General features: G+C 36.1%; 1 protein-coding gene and 2 pseudogenes across 2 annotated transcripts; all 3 read left to right on the forward strand.

Moving 5' to 3' along the window:
- The first annotated feature begins 11,476 nt into the window (after positions 1-11,476).
- LOC143574629 (embryogenesis-associated protein EMB8-like) lies at positions 11,477-15,730 on the forward strand (annotated as a pseudogene). The gene is made up of 14 exons (XR_013142632.1): positions 11,477-11,562; positions 11,706-11,757; positions 12,345-12,441; positions 12,869-12,950; positions 13,467-13,556; positions 13,657-13,779; positions 13,840-13,916; positions 13,992-14,077; positions 14,495-14,543; positions 14,627-14,683; positions 14,768-14,898; positions 14,984-15,067; positions 15,134-15,203; positions 15,291-15,730. The product of XR_013142632.1 is annotated as an embryogenesis-associated protein EMB8-like (transcript).
- A 5,042-nt stretch (positions 15,731-20,772) lies between these two features.
- On the forward strand, positions 20,773-22,668 carry LOC143574622 (tetratricopeptide repeat domain-containing protein PYG7, chloroplastic-like). The gene is made up of 4 exons (XM_077059200.1): positions 20,773-20,824; positions 21,226-21,488; positions 21,568-21,714; positions 22,384-22,668. The coding sequence occupies exons 1-4, from the start codon at positions 20,785-20,787 to the stop codon at positions 22,663-22,665; spliced, it is 732 nt and encodes a 243-aa protein (XP_076915315.1). The 5' UTR covers positions 20,773-20,784; the 3' UTR covers positions 22,666-22,668.
- Positions 22,669-24,427: 1,759 nt separating this feature from the next.
- On the forward strand, positions 24,428-25,858 carry LOC143574621 (protein SENSITIVE TO PROTON RHIZOTOXICITY 1 pseudogene; annotated as a pseudogene).
- Positions 25,859-26,173: the final 315 nt, after the last annotated feature.

Raw genomic sequence — 26,173 nt, forward strand, 5'->3', positions numbered from 1 at the left:
GGTTGCCTGAGGTAATTGTGGAACATCCTAGGTATATAGTGTTGACATATTGTTCTCCCCATGTCTTGATAATCATATTATGCAATATGATACACGTATACGTAGAATCTCTCACGTTTTTCTAATGTCCATACACAACATGGATTTCTTACAAAATGCTAGCGTTGTTGAAGAACCCCAAAACACCCCTCAATGTCCTTTCGCTAAGACTCTTGTACATTCTTAAAGTATTCTCTCTTTTCATCGAGCGGATTTCTAGAAGTTTTTACAATAATCAAGTATTCCGGGCATATCCCGTCTCCCAGATAGTATCCGTGGGGGTACATTAGCCTAAAACGATGCGACTAGTATGGCAGCGGATCCTCTACAACGGGCGACGCATCCAAACCATTTATGTCATTGTTGGACTCGGGGTTGCTAAAGTATGTCGGCCAAACCCAAAGATCGTATGAAGCAATTGCTTAGAGACTGACCGTTGGTGATTTTTTGGTCACCACGTGTGTATTGACCTCGCCATGCGGTTAGATAATTATACTGTGCATACAATCTGTACTCCCGATCATGCCAGATAAACCATGTTCCCTTTCATGCACCGAGTAAATTTGTTGTAGGTCGTTCCAAGTGGGTCTTCTCAAATAGTGTATGTCGTATAGATTTATTATTCCTATGTAAAATAAAAATTAAAAAAATTCAAATAAACGCAATTAAAATATTTTTTTTATAATTTAATATATACCGTGGAAAAAAATACTCCATGTGTCCCGTGTATTTTTTTTCGTCATTTTTAAGTACTTATCATTGATGTTGGTAGTATTTCCGTAAGCGATCACGCGTAGCGCCAGAGTAACTTTTTGGATAAGGGTGAATCTTAACACCCCTCGGACATCCCGTTTTTGCTTAAAGTAATCAAACTCGCATTCATAATCTTCGCAAATGCGCAAAAATAACGTTCAGACAATAGAAAGCGATGCCTGAAAATCTTTGAGTTTTTGTATCATGGCGGGTCATTGAAGTAATATTTTATCAAATGATCGTTCGTGCTCTCACGGTTTCGTTCAATATATCCTCTTCTCGAGACTGGGCGAGAAGAAGAGTGAATAGACTGCATATACTTTGCCGCGAGCGTAATTACACTCATAACCGCCTCCTCCTTGACCACGTGCTCCTTATTCGCCAAATATCGATTTATTATCACAGAGTAAGATGGAGAATCCATTTTTTAGAGAGGATTTTATAAAATTGCAGAGAGAATTTATATTTATGTGTTTCTACATTTTAAGTCTTGTGTGCTACGCTTTCTTGTACGGTGTAGCATCCCGGAAATCCCATATTTATTTTGGGCCAAAGATGTCAACTTTGAAAGATGAGGGATTAAAAATATTCTTAAGACAAGTAATTGGAAAAATGAGATAAGAAAAATAAAAACATCTCATATTAAGGAAATAAGAAACTCTATCCCATATAGAAAGAAGAAAGAAAGCGAAAGCATTCCATGTGGATTTAAATAGGAAAGCGAACTTTCCTCCCACATTGAAAAATTATAAAACTTGGAAGTTCTTTATAAGATAAAGAATTTTTATAGTAATATTCTTATGTTGCTTAACACTCTCAGTAATCATAGCGATGGGCGTAATGTGGTGTTCTGATAACGCACTTTGCACTGCACGCTCGCATTGCCGCTTAAGAGCGTGGCAGCACATGGTGCTACGTGGGAAGCCACCAGATGACTCAGCAAAATATATGGCGGTTCACGCGGCGTGAACGGTCATAACTCTTTTCCTTTGCGCCACGCGAAGTAGCCAAAATCAGCTATAAATAGGAGGGTTCACGGGATGTCCATCTCACACCAAACACACCACTTTCACACGTTTGCCTCGGGAAGCGTGTCGATTATCGTAGTATGTGCCAAGCTCCGAAGTTCTGACAGTTTAAGCTCAAGAACGCGATAGAGAGTAGAAGTACTGCTCGATCAGTCTTAGGCGTCTAACTCTAAATACCCGTATGAGGTAAGGGTTCCGCTTAAGTGTTATTTTATCATTATTATAATGGCTAAGACCAAAGTAAGAGGTATAGCCTAAACCTTGAGCACAGTTAAACATAACATAACTTTTCATAAGCAAAAGTTATAATCAAATTATTGTTTCTTTAAGATTAAGAAATGTAAGCTTTTATATACAAGGGATATAGCCCAAAATAGTATTTCTTTATGATTAAGAAATATAATATTCATATACAAAGGTTATAATTAAATTAATATTTGTTATTGAAGAAGAACCCCGTTATAGATGTTTCTTTCTGAATAAGAAACGTATCATATAATCGATGAATAAACAAAGGAACTAAAGGTCCAAATGTTTTATATAAACAAATGATGTGTCAAGGTTAAAGCTATACAAAATAGACTACGGGTCTGAAGATATATCATTGATCTAGATATGTATACAAAGGTTATTCTCGTACTATAGATTCGAGATAACAATCCATCAGAAAATAGAAATCAGAAATCAGAAGCAGGGATCAATAACATAAACTAATCATAAACAGGAATCGGTATAAGAAACTGATTACAATCAGAAATGGTGAATACGCCATGAAGTTTTACAAACTCTTTAAGATTCAGACAGTTTGCATAGGATCTATGAATCCTTAAAAACCTTGTGTTACGATAATAAGAAGCGGGCACTCTGATTAAAAGTATACATGTGTTTGGATCCATTCATACATGGTGTCTTGGATTTACCCGGGGCCATGCATATCATCTATAAGCCTCTAGAAGTCCACTAGGCTGTTAAGAGAAATGATATTGTGTATATGTTTTAATTGCACATGTACCTAGGTTAATTTAACCCTAATTAAGTTGGGTTCCTAATGAGTAGTCACAAAGATATTATTGTTGATTACACAATGGTATTGAACATATTTTACAACAGAGTCAGCGTCATTCACCGGCTGTGTGTTGAAGTATTTTCCAGGGAAACAGTAAATGTTAGAATAGACAAACAAGCCAGATTAGAAGATTGGAGATATAGTCATTAGACGTTATCTGATGGTTTAGATATTTTATTTCAGAACATTATAAAGAATCATATTTTCAAAAAACATGCATCTGAATTATCAAACGGGTATTCAAATCCCAAGTTTTCAATATAATAATACTTTATTCCGTTAAAAGAATGTAACTCTGATATATTTATAAAACATATATCAACTAACAAGTGTCACGCCTGGGCCCTAAGTTGAGGTGTGACATACGATTTTTTTTTTTTGCATTGCACTACAAAAATTTTTAAATTTTTCTTTTTGTTGTCAGAGGCTGTTGTCGACTACAGGTATGCTTACGTTCAGGCAGCGTTCTTTTGCATAACATAAGGTAAGCATGTACAAAAGTTCATCACTTGTAACGCCCGACTTTTAGAAATAATAAAATAAAGTAACATTTAAATAGACTTTGTAATTTATTTTCCTTAGAATAAACAATAAATTAAATGAGAGATGGTAGACTTAATTGGATATGGACTTAAAAATAAAACATGGACTTAGTGAATTAATGGGCCTAAGGTCCATGGGATAAGGGTATAAGTACCTCTTAAACCTTTCCTAAAACCTTAGATCTCATATTCCACACCTTTCCATTTTTACCAGCACACACAATCTCTACCTTGAAACCTGAGAACGAGATCCAAGTTGTTTTAGTGATTCTCGCATCCAAACAACAAGAAGAATCAAGATCTAGCTCGTGTCAAGAATAGGCTCAAAAATGAATTTCGCTAGAGGTACGTTTGTAGTGTAAAGGTGGTTCATTTGATGCCGGTTCTCCATGAAAATCGGTAGAACCATAGATCGGGGCATAAGGGTTAATAAAAATATAAACTTGACATAAAAATGTGAACTTTGGGGGTCAGATTCGTTTGACTCATTAGTTAAGTTCGGCTCGTTTATAATTGTAGATCCAATGAAGATACTGGCTCTTTATAAACCGAAAATAAAATATTTGAAACTTGAAACTAAACCAAGTTGGATATTTGGCTAATAATAATAATAAAACAATAACAATAATATCGTAGTAGTAGTGCATATGGCCAGTGGCGGACCCAGGATTTTTTGCCAATGGGGTCCCATATTTTCGGTGTTCAAATTTTTCGGGTCGGTCGTTGTTCAGGTCGGGTCGAGGCGAAGAACATAATAAAAAACAATATCATAATAAAACTTTCTTTTCAATCATCACTACCTGAACGGGTCAAAATGGGTCGGGTTGACACATAAACACTTTGTTTTCCCTTTCTTAAACATTTTTGAGATAGAACCTAGATCCACCCTTTCATAAGCATGTGTTGAAAACCATTAACTTAAACTAGTGAAAAATAAAACTGATATTTTAAAGTGTTTGAATGTTTCTAAAGAAAACCATGCATAAAGTTGAAAACAATGATATGTATTTTAGAGGTGTTTGAATGTTTTCAAAGTTATCATTGCAACATTAGCAATCAAATGATTGATTAACACTAAAAATTAACACAAAAAACCAAAAACTGAGCCTTGTAAGACTTGAACCCATGACCTTTCAAAGATAAAACAATGGACTTTCCACCAGACCACATCAACATTAATAGTATGGGTTCCAAGTATTAAATCTTATGGGGTCCTCAAAAAATTTAATATACCGCTTCTAATAAATTTTTAAAAAACATTGGTGTCCCGGGACCCCGATCCACACTATGTGGGTCCGCCCCTGCATATGGCACATGCCATGGACAACAATAATAATGTTATAATAATAATAATCCTAACTGAAGCTTTGCATTACAAAAATAATAACAGTAAATAAATAACTAGAATGTAATAATGATAAAGCAATAATGGTAGCAGCCAACGAAAGTTTGAATAATAATAATAAAAGCAACTGTTTGTGAGCTTATAATAACCATAATAGTAATAACCATGAACACAGGGACATGTTCGTTGAGTGGTTGAGACACAACATTGGTAGCAGGAGGTCACGAGTTCGAATCTCGGATCTCACGCGAAAATCTTTTTAAACGAAAAAGTTCATGCGATGCGAACTGAGCCATGCGATGTGAATTGGGCCATTCCTAGATGAACCAAACCAACCAAACTCGTCACCTCCGTATGACTCGATATATTTTTAAGATAAATAATCCGTTAAAGCAAACAAATATATAATATTAAATTAAAAGAAAGGTATCTATACACACACACATAATAATATATTAACGGAAAGGAACACATTATTATAAAGGGGAGAAATATATATATATATATTATATATATATATACATACATATAAAAATTGGAGAATGTGAACGGGAAATAAAGATCGTCGTTAAACGAAGTAATCCCATTTGATTCGTTAGCCCAAACAAACGAGCCTAGATTTATAAAATACAAATTTAAATAATTATGTTGGTTAGTAAACGGTTAATTAATGAATATATATGTTAAACAGTTAGCCGCGCACAACTCTGGAAGGAAATTACTATTAATGGTGAACGTAACAGGATCTAGGTGAGTTCTAGCCCCTTTTATGTGTTATATTTTCGGGGCTGAGTGCATACTACGATGTGTTTAGATTTATACATTTAGCTTAAATGGTAAGTGTATATTAGATATATGTTTGTGTATGAATATGAATGTTATGGATTGATTAATTAGTATGCACATAATGTTATATTAGTTATGATTAAAGGAATTAAAAAGGAAATGTAATGAAGTTAGAATTGTATGGGATGTTAGAGGGCACCGGACCCCAATAATAACCGAGGTATGTAGGGCACTGGACCCTTATAATGTCCAAGGTAAGTAGGGACTGGACTCTGAGGAGATCCAAGGTATGAAGGACACTGGATCCTTATAAATTCCGAGGTATGTAGGGTACTGGACCCTTATAATATCCAAGGTGAGGACCGGATCTTTATAGTATCCAAGGTATGTGATTAATAAGAAGTATGAATGTATGAATGTAGGAATGTATGAATGTATGTATGTATGTATGATTGATTAATAAAGGAACAGGTAAGTATTAATCCCGTATCTTCGGACGCGTATTAGTAAGTAAGTGAATGTAATATATGTTAATTAACTAGAACTCACTCAGGGTAGCTGACTTTTAGTATGCACGCAGGCAAGTAGAATGAGACAAGTTGCTTGATGAGGACACGTGGTAATAAAAGGAAGACTGACATCGCTATGAAGAAGACACCGTGTTGTTTATGTTTCATGTTTAAGACTTATGTTATGTTATCTTAAGACAAGATGTTTATGATATGTATGAATTAATAACTTTTAAATTCCGCGAAATATTTTAACTAACTCTGATTTTACGAATTATGTGAATGAGTAAATTCAACGAGCGAGAAAGTAGGGCATCCGGGTCGGGGGCCTTACATCACTTGAATTTAAGTTCGTTAACTAAACAATAATAACTAAAATGCTCTCCATTTGTTCCCAGTTTGCAGATCTTAGGTTACTAAAGTGCATCGTCTTTAAGTTAAATCAGAGAAAGAAATAGAATCTAACATCTGAGTTTCATTTATCTTTTGATTCTCCGAATTACTCATCTTTAAGTTAAATCAGAGAAAGAAATAGGAAAATAAATAAAGGGGCTTGAATTTTTCCTTTTTTAATTTCAAAGTATATAAGAGCGGATGTTGATGAATGTGAATTTAAGGCACAAAACGACTCATAATGATCGTTGAAAGTTGAGGGGTCATTGTCATTAAAATTATAAAGATTGAGTTATGGTGCTTAAACTGTCATTTCAGCAAACATGAGCCATATGGGCTTATTGCTAGATGAGTTCCGGCACAAACTGTAGTTTTAGCCTCTTGTTTTGTGATATGGACGTATTGCATTATATGGGTCGTATTGCATGCATAACATGTATATAACTTCCTCGTACCAGGACATATGACTTGTATAAATATACACACCACATAGAGTATACAAGCTATATACGAGTGCCATCAAAAGTTTGGGTGATGTCACATGTCTTCCACTAATTGCGACTATTGACATGTATCCTTTCGCTAGTGGCGACTCTCGTGACACGTTGTGTGACATCCTATTAAATTTCGTGTTTAATATGTCAACTTTGAAAGTTGAATGATGAATCAAACAATAAATCACGTTTTATTTTGTGCAATAAGGTTATCAAGGTTAAAAAAATTTGGAAGGAATTGTTTAAATAGGAATATCTCATAGAATATTTTTTTAAAAAAGAAAAAATCCTAGCTACTTTATTTTTAAAGAAAAAAAAAGTAGAGAATTTTTTATGATAACATTAATGGGTTTATAGTGTTGTGTACCGTTGACTTACTAGCAGTAGCTAATTAAAGTGGCACATCAATGTCACATAACAACAAGACTTTAACCAGACCATCATTTGAAAAGGTCATTTTAGTTTAACTAAAAATTAAACAAAATAAAACAATGTTTTGAGGTGCCCCTCTTCTCTCTATTAGCACTACGGAGCTTCTGCCCTAGTTCTTGTCGCCCCGGTTGCTTTGCACCTCACAAGAGGGATGGGCAAACTCGGTACCAGTACCGATTGATACCGGTACCGAAATCAATACCGAAACGGTCTCAAAGTTTTGAGTTTCAGGACCAGTACGGTACGGTATTTCTCAAATTTTTACCCTCAATACCGGTACCGAACCGAATATTTCAATACCAGTACCAAGAATTTATGATTTTATGGACCAGGATTTTTGGTACCGGTGAATCGGTGATGGTTGGTACCGATCTCATCCCTGCCTCGCAACGTGAAGGACGTAAAGAAGCCTGTGTGGCAGGCGGCAGCCTTCGTGGTCGAATATTAAAATGTTTATATTTGGACGCAAGGACAGGTTATTAGCTAGTTACGTAATAATTGGATGTACGGCCTCGTTTTAAACCTCCTCAAAGTCAAAACTAGCCTTCTCTTCTCTGCTAATCACATCACAATCATTACTACTCTTACTCTTAGTAGTAGGGTTTCATTTCATTGAATCCAATCCAATCCAATCCAATCCAATCCAATCCAATTCAATCAAAATGGTCGACGATGCCTTGGGCCTCATCCTCCAAGGCTTAGCATCGATTCCAATCCACCATTAGGCTGAGGGGTGTGAGGGGCTCTAACGGGGGCGCGAGTGGGGGCTCCATCCAATAATATTGTGACGTGTGGCAGAGAGAAATTGGATAAGATGGGTGTTGGAGCCCCCGCTGGAGCCCCTGGCCCTGGTGTGGAGGGGCTCCAGCAGGGGCTCCAGCGAATTTTTTTTTATTTTTTTTTAAATGTATTAAAAAAACGTATTATTAAAAAAACTCATAAATTATTTAAAAAAACACACATTTTTTTTAAAATTCAAATTACAAAAAAAAAACATACTAAAAATTAAACAAACAATAATACTTAATAATAACACTAATCTAATACAAGATCATCGGGTCGCCCCGCCCACAAATGTTCAACCAACTCATGTCGAAGATCCCTGTGTATCTCACGGCTCTTGATATTTGCTATGTTATGAAGTTTTTGTTGATCACTGATTGTGGACGGTTGTGGCGGAATGTCACCTTGGTAGTTTTGGCAGATAGCTTTGCCCTCGTCTTCTAACGTCATGTTGTGTAGGATTAGACACGTGTAGACGACGTCCGTTATCCTCTCCCGAGTCCAATAACGTATCGGGTTCGCCAGAACATAATATTGTTTTTTTATAACTCCCCCTACATGAAGAAGCAAATCATCCTCTTCGGAGGAGTCGGAATCAGACAAGTACGACGACATTATTTTTTAAAAAAAAATTGGAAAGATGGGTTGATTTTGGGTTTTATTTTGAAGTTGTGGTGATTGATATGGGTGAAATGGGGTATTTTATAGATGAAATTGGGTATTATATAGAAGTTTGGGTTTTTTTTTAAAAAAATTATTGAGCTCCAACGGCTCTTTCTCTCGAGCCCACCATCTTTTCCTCTCTCTTCTCCCGCGAACACACTCACGCCTGCATGGATTTCCGCGCTCGCGCCCCGGTGGTGTGGGGTTAGCGCCCCGAGGCGCGAGCGGAGGGGCTCTCGCGCCCAGGATTGCGCCCCACACCCCTCAGCCTTACGCAGCAGCTGTCTTGTTCTTCCTCATCATATTCATCTACAATTTCTTAGAGTTTCACGATGCGCTCACTCTCTTCCGTGGATCTCCGGTCTCCTTAACCTACTATTCAGCCTCCGTCGTTTACCACGGCGTCCCGACTTCTTCATGCCATGTTAGGCTGAGGGGTGTGGGGGGCGCGAGAGGGGGCGTGAGTGGGGGCGCCAGCCAATAATATTGTGACGTGTGGCAGAGAGAGAAACTTGATAAGATGGGTGTTGGTAGTGGTGATAGCGCCCCGGGCCATGGTGTGGAGGGGCGCGAGAGGGGGCGCGAGCGGTTTATTTTTTTATTTTTTTATAAATGTATTAAAAAAACGTATTATTAAAAAAACAAGAAATTATTTAAAAAAACACACATTAATTAAAAAAACACATTAATATATAAAAAAAAAATTAAAGTACTAAAGAAAAACATTATTCTTATTATTCGGCTTCGTCTTCTTCGATCAACCTCTTCCGGATACGTTCCTTTTGTTTTTCCATCAGCATTTGGTCGACCGGATTTAGGTGGCTGAAGTCTCTTGCAAGGAAGTCCAAATCTCTCATTCTTTTTTTTTCCTTTTTGTCAATAGAGACCACCTCCATGGTTTTGTTGAATTTATTGAGGGATTCAACAAGATCGTTGATGTTTACGGCTTCCCCCTCAGCCGGTTTTTTCCCCCTGGCGTCCCTTCCCAATGGCCGCCTCCTCGGCGGTGAAGACGTTTCCTCCCCCGCAACGTTTAGGTCGAATCCAACCCGGCAATCCGACCCGGCGGAAGTGCTGTACGCTCCAGACGAACTAGTTTTAGTCCGTTTCGGCCCTACTTCCGCATCAAGGTCCGGCGCCACCAGCTCAACCCACTTGGAACACCTTCTCAACCTCTCCCACACCTTTACACCGTCCCAAGTCTTCACCGTCCCATACCTCCGCAGGCACTCCTGCTTCCACTCTTCGACAGTGAAATTATAGACCGCCAAATCGTCACTGCCACTTGGTCTCATACGACCGGCGTTCCTGTTGAACAGATTAGTAAACAAGCCGACAAATTTTCTGATTTCGGTCCACCGACCCGAAATCATATCGGGGTTCCGCTCTGTACTCCCAACGAGCGAATAGAACGTCTCCCTAACCTTTGTCCAAAAGACCTTGCTCTTTTGGTAGTCGGCTGCAAAATGCATAAATAAATTTGTAAGTCATTTAACTTTTTTATTTAACTTTTTTTTAAAATCATTTTTAAAAACGTTAAAACAATTACCGCAACGCCGATCCTCAGAAATGGCTATCCAAGCCCGACACAGGGCTTCCTTCTCATCCGATGACCACGGAGTGATTTTCCGTTTCGCCCTTCCAGTCGAAGCCGAACCCGACCCGTCCGTTGCAACTTGTTTTTTCCGGTGGACGCGTCTTCTTTGTCCCGCAGCTTCACATTCTGGTTCTGATTCTTGTGTCTCCGGAACTACAAAGTTAGGAGACGGTTGTATGTTGGATGGTTGAAAGCCGGATGATTGTTGCGACCCCGAATAAAACATCGGTTGGTCCGGTGCCGACCATAAATCGTCGTAACTGTAATCTGAATCTAGGTTTGGGTACCAATTTCCAGCCATGTTTTTAAAAAAAGGTTTGGAAGATGGGGTGATTTCGGGTTTTGGGTGTGGTATGTGATATTGGTATGTGATATTGGTTTGGGTTTGATATATGTTTAATACAGAGAAACAAAATCGGGTTTGATATAGGTTTGATATGGGTTTGATATGGGTTTGTTATTATATATAGGAAAAAAAAAACGTTTTTTTTTAATAAATCACCCCCCAACGGCTCTATTCACGCTTTCCAAGAAAACTTCACGCCATTCTCAGCCGCTAGCACCCTGGCGCCTGCCTCGTTTTCCGCTCTCGCGCCCCTCTCGCGCCCCTCTCGCGCCTCGGTGGTGTGGTGCTCGCGCCCCGGGGCGCGAGCGTCTGGCCTCTTGCGCCCTTCCTAGCGCTCCACACCCCTCAGCCTTATTATTGTTTTTATTAACTGCACTTATTACGTCATCTGTTATTCATCATAACCTCCGTGTTTGTTTATTAAACTGATTTTTTAAATTTATTTTCCCCCAAATTTTTGTAAATTTACCCTAGAGTTTCAAAATTTCATAATTATGCCTTATAATTAGCACAAGTTGGAAGTTCACTTTTGAATTCATCAAATTCTTATGTTGTGCTATAATTTTAATTAATAATTCATGCAATGTGAATGAATGAATTTTTTTATTAGAATCATTATATTTCAATAAAAAAAAATAGTGTTTAGTGTTTGCATCGATACAGAACCAATGAATGAATCTATGGTTATTTAATTAGGCACATGGCTACACCTTGGCTCTCGAGTCCTCATATTCAGACGGCGTTACTCAACTTTCATGGGAGACCTCCTGTGGTAGATTATACAGGGTATGTATAAACATGCTAACTAGTAACGACTGCTGTTTATTATGTTCTGGATTATAAACAGCTGAATGCTTGTATACACATCTTAGCAAAGATAATGGTTATTATGAAAGCATGTGAACATTGCTTTGTAAAACAATTTTTAGCATGAGTATTAAGAGACAAGAAGAGTTATTTGAGTTGCAAGTTGTGTTATACGTATGCGTAAATGTAAATAATTTAATGATAATGCACAAGTTTAGAAGCAGGAAGGACGATTGCAAATTTGTATTTTGTTTGATTACAATGTGTTTTCGGTTAAAGAAGATGTTAAATGTCATAAAAACTCAAATTACAAAACAAAAGAGTGAAAACTCAGATTACAAAACAAAGGAGATTTCTTATTATCTCAATCTGTAACATATCTAGAGTCTAGGCAACTTGTCTAACTTGACAATTTTGTCTAACACAGACAATCTTGTCTGACAGTGACATTATTAAAGAAAATGTAAATGTTTTTTTTATTAGGCGGGTGTTTGGGATTCCTTATTTTACATCCTTATAACTTTTTATTAAGTTAATAAGTTACAAAAGTGTTACTTATTAACTTTTCCCTCTCACATCAAAAGCAATCCCAAACACCTTATTCTTTTTCAAAAAGTTAATAAGTTATAAGTTAGTGAAAATAAGCAATCCCAAACACCCTCTAGGTACAAGGAATAAATTTAGGAAAGGTAAACAATGTATTCTGCTTGTTATTGAGTTACTTTTCTGATATTAACTCTATATAGAGTTAACTTCTACAGTTTAAATATTCTTACAATATATTTCTACTCTGCAGAAAATTGTTTCATGCATCTGATGGTGGTACATTCGCTATGGATTGGCTAAAGAGTTGTGATGGTAGCACAAACATGATCAGAAAATTATCTATACTATTTATGACTACACACTGCAACACACACACATATCATATTATCTTGGTGTCAAGCACACACATTTTTATCCTGTGATTCTCTGAGCAATTTCCCATTCATGAATTGAAAACACCATGGCTCTATCAGTACACATGGTATATGTATTAATTTGTATGTCAGGAAAAATAGTGCGATTAGACTAGTTAAAAGAACACCGCTACTGTATGATACATCTTGCAGCTATTAGGATTGAAGGTATTAAGCTTGGCATTGTGTAGCTTTTTGAACAAAAACTATGATCATGTATCTTGGTTCTAATAACTTATTTCATGATGAGAAGCTTGTAAAATGAATTGGCAAACATGCTTGTAAGATTTTATTTGGGGGTTTAAAGGTTTTTCATAATCTTGCAGTGTTGGGAGATTCAACATATGAAGATGATAAACCCCAATCGTTATTGTAATCCCTGGATTAACCAGTGATTCCTCTTCAGCTGTAAGTTCAAATTATTGCCTGCAAAACATGGTCATTGACTCACTGTCAAGTCTACATGCTTACTAAATCTTTTTTGATTCTTATGGGTATTTTGATGAACAAATACCATTTCCATTGTAGTGCTATGCTAGTTGTAATGATTTTACATACCTTAATAATCCTTATAGGTATTTTAGTTACAAGCAAATTCCATATGAGTGTTGCCAGAGGGTAAATACGTTCTTGTGTCACAATTATGATCTATCTTTCCTACTAATTCTGTACTTTTGATGTTCATAGTCATTTCCCTAGAAATATAAGATAGTATGTGACTATGTGTTATTTATACGTGACATGTATATGTTGTTTCTTTCTCTCGGAGTCTCAGTCACTAGGAATGTGTTACACTCTGCACTTGTATTTCATATAATGAATAAACCAAGCAAGTAGTCTAATAAAATAATGTGTATTTGATACTGGCTTTCTTTTATTGATAGGCAATCATACAATCCTTATTGTTCATAATTTTGTTTTTAGTACCTGAAGCATCTTGCCTACTCGACAGCAAAGAGAGGATGGAATGTTGTTGTTTGTAATCATCGTGGACTTGGAGGAATTTCTGTTACTGTGAGTTGTACTTTTCTACACTCTCATGCTTGGTTTATTTGCCTTGCAATGTTTTCATCACTCAAGTAAGTGTTGATGTTAATTGTTTAATTATATGCAGTCAGATTGCTTCTATAACGCGGGGTGGACACATGACATAAGAGACGTTGTCAACCACCTTTATCACAAATATCCCGATGCACCTCTTTTTATAGTTGGGACCAGCATTGGTGCTAACATTCTGGTACAAATTTCTGGTTAAGTGAAGTTTGTCATTCTGGTTTTAGAATGTTTCTTGTGACAGGTAAAGTATCTTGGAGAATATGGGGAGGATATTCCTATTGCTGGAGCGGCTGCTGTCTGTGTCCTTGGGACCTTTTGGTTAGTTTTCTACTTTTGCAGAATCATCAAATAATTCCACTTCACACTTAACATGGTATTATTATTATTTGGAAGATTGGATCTAGATTCATATGTCGCAGGACCGTTCAAAAGTTCTATGATAGGGCTCTTACCGTTGGTCTTCAAGAGTATGCACAACTGTATGTGCTCTATTCCTTTCGTTTAATCATTTCCCACTTTATAGTTACAAGTAGGTTAGAAACCCATCTATTACACGGGTTGAATAAATCCGACCTGTTGTGAACCAGCAGTTTCTATGAAGGTTTGTATGTTGGATGTCAGCAGCCATTGGTGAAATATGAAATAATGAAGATTTAAGAATTATAAATAACAAATAATGAGAATTTAAGAGTTATAGAATTATATTTTAAGATAAGATTTCATTGAAATATTAGAATAAAATTTTGATACTTAATTATTTGAGGTCATCATTATTTAATTAGAGAGAGATGCGAGAAACAAAAATCTAAACTTCACCAGAAGTCGACATGTAGCTACCCAAGTTATTTATTATAATTAGATGTTTCTACATGTTGAATTTTGTTTTTTCATTGCAGGCATCAAACACTTTATTCAAGACTTGGGGATTGGGATGGTATTGTTAAGGTAGTGGCTCTATATATATTAAATGTTGGCTATATGGAACATAAACAACATTATTTAACGTATCTTTGTTACCCCCTTTGTAGTCACGTACTATCCGGGATTTTGACAATTATGCGACCCGTCTAGTTGGGAAGTATGAGGTAAACCTTACCTTACCTAGTTTACCACCTTAAACATATTATATAAGTGATATTGTAAGTGACATTTTGTTTTTCTGGTTGAAGACTGTGGATGCATACTATAGGCATTGTAGCAGTGGTCAGTATGTGACAAAAGTTCGTATTCCATTATTATGTATAAGTGCTTTAGATGATCCTGTATGTACTTGGGAGGCTATTCCCTGGGACGAGTGCAGGTATTCTCTCACACTTACAATAAATAAACAAAAGCAAAATTAGAATATTAGATTAATAATAACATGTTATTCTCCTTCGTTTTAGAGCTAATAAGAATATTGTGTTGGCTGTGACACGACATGGTGGACATCTTGCTTTCTTTGAGGGTATTACTGGATCTACTTTATGGTAAGCTGAAGTTTTAACTGTATCAGAATGTTTGTTTTCTTTGTTAATGATGACATGGCATGATAGGTGGGTGAGAGCTGTGAATGAGTTCCTTGGTGTTCTGCACAACAGCCCCTACATGCATAAACAAAAGAAGGTGAGTTGAAGTTGTATTTTGGTGAATAATAATAATAATAGTGTATGTTGGATGAGGTTACTTACAAACCAACAAGCATGTTAACAGAATCCTCCACATTCAGTGGAAGAAGAATCTTGTGTTGATCAAGGCCCATATGTTAATGTTTCGAACGGAATGGTGTCTGCCATCAGTAATCATGAGCCATTAACGAGTGATGATCGGTCGAAAGTGGATGATGATGATGATGATGATGATGATGATGATGATAAAATTGTTGCACAAGAACATGTGATAGCTCCTCCTAAAACAAAGGCAGTGGATCTGTTGAAATGGTTGAATCAAGTGTTTCTTCAAACTGGAAGATCAACATGGATCCTGTCAGCATTGCCATTGCTTGGCGTCGCAATCCACTTCTTCTTTATCAAGAAATTTAATAAGTTTCTACTTCCAAAACTACTCAAGTAACTCCATGCTTGATTTCTATATATTATTTGTTAAATGGCATGGAAGACCTTAGTAAATCAACTGTTTCCAGTCAGTTCAAATATAACCCATATTATAGAATATATAAAATAATACAAGAATCTTGTGATTTATACTAAAATTTAGAGAGGGAAAAATAAATCAAGGTGTTTGAAACTTTTAATAATTTGAAAGTATATAAAACGAATGTTGATGAGTGTGCATTTAAAGTACAAAATGACTCATAATGATAGTTGTAAGTCCATTTTGCAAGTGGTTTCGCAAAAACCGTAATTTTAGTCGTTTGTTTTGCGATAAGGTACGTATTGCCATACATAACGGGTCTGTAACTTCCAATCACGTATGAACCTTGCATTGCACCACCTAAACTAATTATTTATGTCCTAGGTCGGTATATAGCTTCCCTGAATGTGGATTCAAAGTTTGAAACACAAGCATTTTCGTTGATGTTCATGAATAATCCAAATTAATAGGTGTGCTAACTTCCTAACTTGACTGCCACCAACAACTCAGTGAACCTCCAATAAATTTCAGCACCGGACCATATTCCAAAATGATTGCACCGTTTTGACCAAGCTTCCTAATATTTATATCGCTTCTTCGACGACCCTGCATATCTTCCTCAACTTTTTGTACATAGATAACAAAATCTAAGGCGCTTTTGTTTGCCTCTACTATTCCATCCGACTATAAAAGCCATCAAATCTTATGGGAGAGGTTGTGGCCTTGCCCTTTTTTAATCAACAAACTAAGATGGGTTAGGTAGTCCCCAACAATAAAATAAAGTGATAATTTTCATTTTCTAGCTTATGAGATGGTGATAAGCGGTGGTCATACGTGGAGTTAGGGAGTTTTCTTTCTTAAAAACCTTTTTTTGGTTTTTATATATATATTTTGTTTTAATATTAACTTTCACCGACTATTTTTTTAATATCTAAGATCATCCCTATTCATACCCAACCCAATCTAATATTAAAAAATTAGTATCTCTCTCTTTCATCTAAACAACCCAATCCAATTTATGTTTTCACTCTCATTCACAACTCAACCCAAACTAATTTTCTTTATCAAATAAATATAATTTATTAATATGTAAAAGATACATAATAAAATAAATTTTTAACATAATAAGTTGACGAATCAATAATATTGCACTAAAATTATCCTTCAAAAATATGTTTTTTTAAAAAACTCCGTTTTTTATAAAACAAATATCGAAATTTTCATAAAAAAAACTAAACATGTATTTGTTTTTAGATTTTGTAAAAATGTTAAATATTACAATTTATTAGACAAAAAATCAGTTTCAATGTAAAATTAATGTTGTAATAAAAAATAAGATAAATATATGAAGAGGTGCCAATAGATTATTGGTCCAATTAAGTAAACAAATGCTCAAACTAGGTTGCAAAATGGGTTGCTTGGCCGACCGGATTGGGGTGGTTTGCAACCTGCAAACCAAATTTCATTTTGTCTTTTTATCCAAGTGGCAAACCAAACCAACCTTCACTGTTCCCGAGTTTAATTTAACAAGGCAAAGGAAAAGAAATGAATGGATGGAAAGAAAATGTTGTGTTCTCAAGTTTCATTAAAGGAAGGAAATAACAATAAGTGTGTTCTCGAGTTTTATTAATGGAAAGAAAGAAAAGAAAAGGAAAGGAAAATGGAGGGTTTTATAGTGTAAATTCTTTCCTTCCATTTTAACGTCCTCATTTCGCTAAACAAATAACTAAAGTATATCGGTTTATTTTAGTTACCGTGCTATGAGAAGTCGTTAAATTAATTAAATAATATGTGGAGTGTGGATGGTATTAAGAGAGGTTATTGAACTTGAACACAATTATAGGCCTAAAAGCCTTTGGGCTTGCCTATTTAAACCCCTAAATCCTAATTCCTCGTCATTCTCCAATCATTGTCACTACACCCATACACACAAAAAGTCATCTGTACCAAACATTCCATCTATATCCAAGATCAAATTCATCTAACCTTCAAGTTATGTGTAGATATCTAAAGATTTATCTTCTCTTATCTCTTCTCGTTCTAGATAATAAACGAGCTCGAAAGATTTAACACGAAACAAACCAAACCGATTAAGAAAATGAATCTTGGTGAAATAACTATAATTGATAATGAATTATAAATAAATATACATATATAAATGGATGTAAAAATATATATAGATGTATATATGGATATCTTTACACGTATATATATACAGATACAAAAGTACATACATATATATACATATATATATATATACACGTATGTATCTTCAGCCACGGGAACAGACGGACTCGGAGGTCCAAAGGCGCACCGAGCCTGGAATCGAGCTCTGGCAAGGGTAAACTCGCCTCCGCAACCTGAAGGCAAGCACGAAACCCGAGGCACGACCCAAACCAAACCAGATCTGGACCCGTTAAACCATATGCGACCCGTGTAACTTGTTCGCCCAATCCTATTTGCACTCCGTGCGAATCAATTGTTACGGCATGCGAAATTAGGGAATTCGCATAGCCAAGCGAAAACCGGCCGTGCGAAGCGCAACCCGTCTGTGCGAAGCGAAACCCGGCTTTGCGAAATGTCCGGTCGTGCGAGTTCTTGTCCGCAACTCGTTTCCCAATGCGATGCGAAGGGACTAAGGAGGCTCGGCCGTCATATAGCTACTGTGTGTACTCCATGGAAGCTGGGGGTCGCCGGAATTTGGGATTTGGTGGTGGCGTGGTTGCCGTGAGATAGGAAGAAGAAAGAAGAAGATGAGGGTGAGAGGGGGGGGGGGGGGGGGTAATGGTAACGGGGAAGTGGGGAAGGGAGAATGTGGTGAGTGGTTATATATATATATATTAAATAATAATAATAATAATAATAATAATAATAACAATAATAAAAGTAAATTTAATAAGTAAATAATAATAAAACTTTATTATTAATAATAATAAAAGTATTGTAGTAATGTGAAGATTTGAACGAAACCCGAACCCGTAACCCGACTTGTTTAGAAGCCGTAACCCGCCTTATGCCAAACCAATGGTTTATGGGACCCGCTCAGAAACACTTAAACTAAAAGCCCGTCGTAAATGAAAAAATTGAAAGGAGCGTACGTACGAAGGATAACTTGCAAGAATATACAATTACATAACAATAATAAGTACGAATGGTAATGAAGTGATATAATAATAAATATGAATACGACAATAATAAATGCCGTTAAGAATACAAACTAATAACAACGGTTCATTAATAAGATAAGGCTAAGTATATTAAATCAATATGAACGGATAAAGAAGATTACATGTCGGTTCAATTAACTTAAGGGTTAACCCCGTTAACTTAATAAAATAAGTAAAGAAGCAAATATGGAGATTAATACGTGTATGCTATTAACAGTTAGTCGGGCACAGTTGAAGAAAGGAATTACCATTAACGGTGAACGCAACATGATCCAGGTGAGTTCTAGCCCCTTTTATGTGTTACGTTTTCGGGGTTGTGCGCATACTACGATGTGTTTAGATTTATACACTTAACTTAAATGGTAAGTGTATATTAGTTATATGTTTGTGTATGAATGTGAATGTTATGGATTGATTAATTAGTATGCACGTAATGTTATATTAGTTATGATTGAAGGAATTAAAAAGGAAATGTAATTTAGAATGGTATGGGATGTTAGAGGGCACCGGGCCCTAATAATAACCAAGGTATGCAGGGCACTGGACCCTTATAATGTCCAAGGTAAGTAGGGACTGGACTCTAAGGAGATCCAAGGTATGAAGGACACCGGATCCTTATAAATTCCGAGGTATGTAGGGCACTGGACCCTTATAATATCCAAGGTAAGTGAGGACCGGATCTTTATAGTATCTGAGGTATGTGATTAATAAGAAGTATGAATGTATGTATGTATGATTGATTAATAAAGGAACAAGTAAGTATTAATACGTATATTCGGACGCGTATTAGTAAGTAAGTGAATGCAAAGTATGTTAATTAACTAGAACTCACTCAGCGTAGCTGACTTTTAGTATGCACGCAGACAAGTAGAATGAGGCAAGTTGCTTGATGAGGACACATGGCAATAAGAGGAAGACTGGCATCGCTATGAAGAAACCCGTGACGTTTATGTTTTATGTTTAAGACTTATGTTATGTTATTTTAAGACAAGCTGTTTATGATACGTATGAATGAATGACCTTTTATTTATGCGAAATGTTTTAATTAACTCTGATTTTACGAATAATGTGAATGGGTAAATCCAACCAACGAGAAAGTAGGGTTCCCGGGTCGGGGGCCTTACATCCATTTTGGAAGGAATTAAATGGATGGAAAGGTTTCTTTCCTTCGTTAAAGAAGCTCGGGTAGTTTGGCAATGGGAATGGTCTAACGGAAGCAAAAATGACCATTTTTAGCATGTCCATCCATCCGGAGACAATTACCAACCACATACTTAATGATTTTTTCTTTTTAATAGAAGGGTGCAATTTAGTCAATAATAATAATTAAATTAAGTGAAGTGAAATAGAAATAATAATAATAATAATAATAATAATAATAATAATATCAAGCAAGATACAGAGATAAACTTATCTCGAGGCAGCGACCAGTATCATCTCCGAACTCAGAAAGAAGAAGAAAGACGTACAGGTACAGGTACAGGATGATCCTTCAATCACGAATTTTACCTCCTAATCTGAATCTGAAGCTGAAGCGAATTGCCTCATCATCTCGTGCGTCTTCTGTCTTCACTCCTCAACATTATGTATTCCTTCAGGTCTCTCTCTCTCTCTGTAACTTCACTCATAATTTTCATTCTTATCAACTTCTAGTAGCTATGGATTTCAATTACTTTGTTAAAAAATGGGAATGTTTCTAACCATATACATTTTAGTTCTTGTAAAACTAATTCTATTTAAATTTGATATTGCAACATAATCCATATCAGTTTAGAGTTTGGATAAGAAAGAAACCTAGGTTTTTATTTTCAGTAATTTGATATTGCAACATAATCCATTTCTTTTTTCCTTTTTTATATTTTATCAAATTGTCACAAGGTATTGTGTAGCAGCCATCTTCTTTTTTCATTTTTCTTTCTGTCTTTAAACAGACATGTAGAAGAGGAATGGGCACTTTTCAGATACATATGTCAGCTAAAATCCATGGTATCATATCTTCTTAAACCTTGTCTTTTCTACTCTATAGTCTGTTTTGGCATCCAGGGCCGTCTCGTGGGCAAGTTAAATAAGGAAATGGCTTCAGGACTCCAGTTTGATAGGGCCTCCATCTTAAATAGGAGTTATGTATTATAAGATTTTGAAATTAGAGTTATTTTAGAATTAGTTAAAGAGGATTGTTTCATATCTATCATCATTGCATATCATCCATATTCTATAATTCTTGTATACTCTTTAGCGATATACGCATAAAGAAAAGCAAAGAAAAAGGCCTCAACATTTTAGTTAGTTTTAAATATATGGATTCTTAGTGTTCTTAGTGTTTTGGTTGTCAATTTTTTTGATGAAACATAATATTTTCTTTTTTGGTTGTAAATTTTATTTTGCAGAATTAGCAAGTAAGCAAGATGTGAGAAAGAATTTGATTAGCATGGCAGTGTTATCAAATGGATCAATGACATCAGCAGCTGCAATGGCAGCAAGTGAAAGTCTGAAAATGAATCCTGTTTATGAGGTTGGGGAGTTTTTTGAATTAGGAATCCAGCTGTCCTACCTTCTTTTGCTGTTAGGATTGCTTGGTGTCGGAACCTTCTTTGTCATACGCCAGGTTCTTGTCCGCAGAGAACTTGATCTTTCTGCTAAAGAGTTGCAGGTACATTCATATTTACCACACAAACTCATAACCTGATCGCTCTGGTTTGTTTTATATTAATTTGATAATATAATGACAGGAACAAGTGAGAAGTGGTGATGCAAGCTCAATGGAACTGTTTGAACTCGGGGCAGTGATGTTAAGAAGGAAGTTCTATCCAGCTGCTACAAAGTACTTGAATCAAGCAATTGAAAAATGGGATGGAGATGACCAGGACCTTGCACAGGTATTGTTGTTGTTAATTAGTTATTATTATTGTTATTAATATTAATATTGTTATTATCACTGATACTACTATTGTTATTATCACTATTAGAGAAAATTGCACAAATGGTCCTTGTGGGTTGACCGTAGTGCAAGTTTGGTCCTTATGTTTTAAAATTGCAAACTTAGTCCAAACATTTCAGAGGGCTGCACGTTTAGTCCCCATCGTTAATCCCGGTTAGTTTTTGACAAATGCTGATGTCATGTGCTGTTCATATGAGGGTAACCGTGACTTTTCAAATTTGGAACCTTAAGAAAATAGTCTTTCAAACCTCAAAACTCCTAACACCAACTTCATCATCTTCGATTAGTGCAAAACCGAAGGTTTGGTGCGTAATCGAAGGTGATGAAGTCGACATTAAGAGTTCTGGAGTTTAAAAGAGTATTTTGTTAGGGTCTCAATTTTGTAAAGACATAATTACCCTTGCATTAATGGTGGAAGCTAAACGTGCAACCCTATCACAAATGCTTAAATTAAGTTTGCAATTTTTAAAACCTGGGGACCAAACTTGCAATATGGTCAAACCGCATGGACCGTTTATGTAATTTTCCCTTATTATTATTATAACTTCCCTTTAAATGGTCAATGTCAAAACAGGTAAAGTTTATAAAATGTTTTGATATTTGTCAGGTTTACAATGCTTTGGGTGTGAGTTATGTTCGCGATGGAAAAACCGACAAGGGAATATCTCAGCTTGAAACAGCTGTGAAGATTCAGCCAGGATATGTGACAGCTTGGAACAACTTGGGTGATGCGTACGAGAAGAAAAAGGACTACAAATCTGCTCTAAAGGCGTTTGAGGAAGCCCTGCTGTTTGATCCCAACAACACAGTGGCACGCCCCAGGCGTGATGCTTTGAAAGAAAAGGTGCAAATGTATAAAGGAGTTCCTCTCAAGTCTAAGCAGAAATGAGGATCGGCAGTTTCGGCTTTTCTTATATTTTGAGTTATGATTTTTTTATTAATTTTTTAGATTTTTTTTTTGGAGGGGTTTTTATTAACAATAAAAACCCCTCCCAAAAAAATTCTAAAAAATTAATAAAAAAATCATAACTCAAAGTATAAATCAAAAACGAAAAATGTAAAAAAACTAAAACGTTTGCACCGTTGTCCTCGTTCTAAAAAAAAACCCCAGAGAAATGAGCTGAAACCGAAAGCCGACGGAAACGAAACATAAACAAAAAATGAACCGAATTAATCAAAACCGAAAAAATCGATCTAAACGAAACTAAAAACTGAAACTAACAGAAATGAAACTGAAAAAACAGACAACAACAAAACAGAAAGCCGAAAACGAATCTGAAACCGACCAAAAACAAACAAAAGAAATCGAAACCCAACCCGTCCAGTGCTCCGAAACCGACCAAAAAGAAACAAAGGATACCGAAACCTAACCCGTCCAGTGCGAAAGCTCATGTCGGCTCGAAACCTAAACCGAACTCGTTCCAATCCAAAACCCGTTTCAACCCGAGCTTGCCACATTTCCTTAAGACACTAACCCAAATGGACCCATTTATTTAAATTTGTCAACCCATTTTGACCCGAAAATAAGAAGGTAGAATTTTAAGTGACCCATTTTGATCTATCTTATTAAAATCTATGACCCAAACCAACCCATATGATTTTTAAAACAACCCAAATTGACCCATTTGAAGTGGTTTAGGTCAAGATTGCCACCCCTAGACTGCCTCGTATACGAGTTACATATATAATGTGTACCTTGTATACGACTTACACACCAATCTATTTCCAACTCTTCTATACCAAAAAAAATCCATCGTATGTTAGAATTTGAACCTTCATTCTTTTTCCAAAAAGCAAGAGCCTTGTAAAATCTTTTAAAAAAGAACATAATCGTTAAGTTATTTATTTAAAAGATATCATCACTTTGATAGGGTGGTCATGATAAGTATTTCCTTCACGGGTCCGAAACCTTAAGGAAGAATTTTGCCATAACTAGGATGAGGAGGATTGCTGTTTAAACAAAAATTATGTATATAATTTAAAAGAAAATAAAAAAATTATTGAATTTAAAAGAGTTAATACAGCTTTACGTATACATAGATCGGAGCCATCCATGTGCGCGATTAGTAAGTCGAGATGAGATTGTGAAACCCAACCGAACCGCTTGCCTGGTTGCTTACTTATTCACCAATAATAATAATAATAATAATAATAATAATAATAATAATAATAATGTTATTATTATTATTATTATTATTCAAACCCTATCATCATCATTATTCATCAATCGCCTCTTCATTTCTTCCTCATGCCTCTTCACTATCAATAATAATAATTTATAAGGTAATCAATCAATCCTCTCTTGCTTCTGCTTTTCATTCATATTATCATTTTTACTTAATTATTGCTTCTTCATTCGCATGCCCCAGGTTTATTATGCTTTTTTTCTAGTTGACTTTTTATCCACAATTGTTTTTAGGTTTTCATTTTCATTCCGATTAAATTAATATTACCATTCATGAACCTATCTCCACTGTTACTGTTAGGCTGATTGATTGATTCTGGTTATCAATTTGTTTATGCATCAGATCTAACTTAACAATGGATGGTAGAAACAATAACCATTTATCCCAAAACACCTCCAATTATGATTCGCACCAGCCCTCCGCTTTCGATTACGATTCAATCATTAGAAAACATTTGCAGCAGCAAACACTCCCACCTTCGTTGACCCAACTTAATTTCACCCCGCAAGCATCGGAATCCCAGTTGTGGGATCCCAAAAACGTGCTCGGTAACCTCTCCGTCATGGAAGATAAGATTCATCAGCTTCGGGAGCTCGTGCACTTGATTCTAGCCAAGTCCTCTGTGGACCAACGTCAACCGGATCAGCTTCTGATTCAGCAGCAGCAGCTCGTTACTGCAGATCTCACTTCCATTATTATTCAGCTCATTTCGACAGCAGGTAGTCTTCTTCCTTCGGTCAACCATTTTCCGAATCCAAATCCGTCTGCCGGTAATGGAGTCATCGTGCCCGATAATAACTATAATGGTAATGGTAATGGTAATGGTAATGATAATGATAATGATAATGATAATCATAATTATCATAGTGATAGTAATACTCTTAGGAATATGGTTAGCAAAGTTGAGGATCATCCAGCCGAAACCGATCATGTGGATCATATGGATGTTCACGAAGACCATGATGATGATGTGGAAGAAGGCGAGCATCTTCCCCCAGGATCTTATGAAATCCTGCAGCTCGAAAAGGAAGAGATTCTGGCCCCGCACACGCATTTTTGTGTGATATGCGGAAAGGGTTTCAAGCGTGACGCAAATCTAAGAATGCATATGAGAGGTCATGGAGACGAGTATAAAACGCCTGCAGCGCTGGCAAAACCGCATAAGGAAACTGGGTCGGAAGCGAAGCTTGTTAAGAGATACTCGTGTCCGTTTGTTGGGTGTAAGAGGAATAAGGATCATAAGAAGTTTCAGCCTTTGAAGACAATATTGTGTGTGAAGAATCATTATAAGAGAAGTCATTGTGATAAAAGCTTCACCTGCAGTCGTTGCAACACGAAGAAGTTCTCGGTTATCGCGGATCTAAAAACGCACGAGAAGCATTGTGGACGTGACAGGTGGCTTTGTTCGTGTGGGACCACTTTTTCAAGAAAAGATAAGCTTTTTGGGCATATTTCGCTTTTTCAAGGACACACTCCTGCAATTCCTTTGGATGAACCTAAAGTTGGTTTATTACATGATCAAGATGATAATAATAATAAGAATAATAATAATAATAATAACAATACTACTAATAATGATATTCAGGGGTCTAAAGAAGTTGGATTCTTTGATTTCAATTTCAACTCAAATGGTTCAAGTGGATCGGGGCTTGTTGGGGAGTCGAGTGCTTGTTTTTCACCGTTTCAAGACTTTTCTAGAAATATGTTTGATGAGTCGGACAGTTTGTCTTTTCTGTTATCAGGTTCGTGTAATTACATGTGGAAGAATGGAGGAGAGTCGAGTTCCAAAGATCAATAACGACGAAAATTTCTATTCTTTATGTTTCGACTTCGCATTTTAGGTAGTCAGTAGTAGCTTTGTATTTGAATAAATTGATGTTTTATTTTTATTTATATTATAGCTACTTTGATTATATGGTGTTGTTGTATCAGTTTGTGTTTTGGTATTTTCAGTAATTGTACACTTGTTTCTTTATATGCCATAAACGGGTCGGGCTTTCTGTGTAACAAGACTGAACGGGCAGTTTTGGTACACCTCGAACAGTTTGGTTATTTATCGATTATTGTTTCCTTCGCGGCACTACCTGTGAGGGTAACAAGCAAAACAGGGTTTTGTGCTCTTTTCTGTTTATTTTGATGTACATGCTTGATATTTTGGTTTTGAAAACCTTTTACATAAATTAAAGCAATCTTCTATATGCTATAGCTGGT

The sequence above is a fragment of the Bidens hawaiensis genome, unplaced genomic scaffold, assembly GCF_021521415.1.
Source record: "Bidens hawaiensis isolate Kalapana, Puna unplaced genomic scaffold, B.hawaiensis_p1.1 tig00027067_1, whole genome shotgun sequence".
In the NCBI taxonomy this organism is placed as follows: Eukaryota; Viridiplantae; Streptophyta; class Magnoliopsida; order Asterales; family Asteraceae; genus Bidens; species Bidens hawaiensis.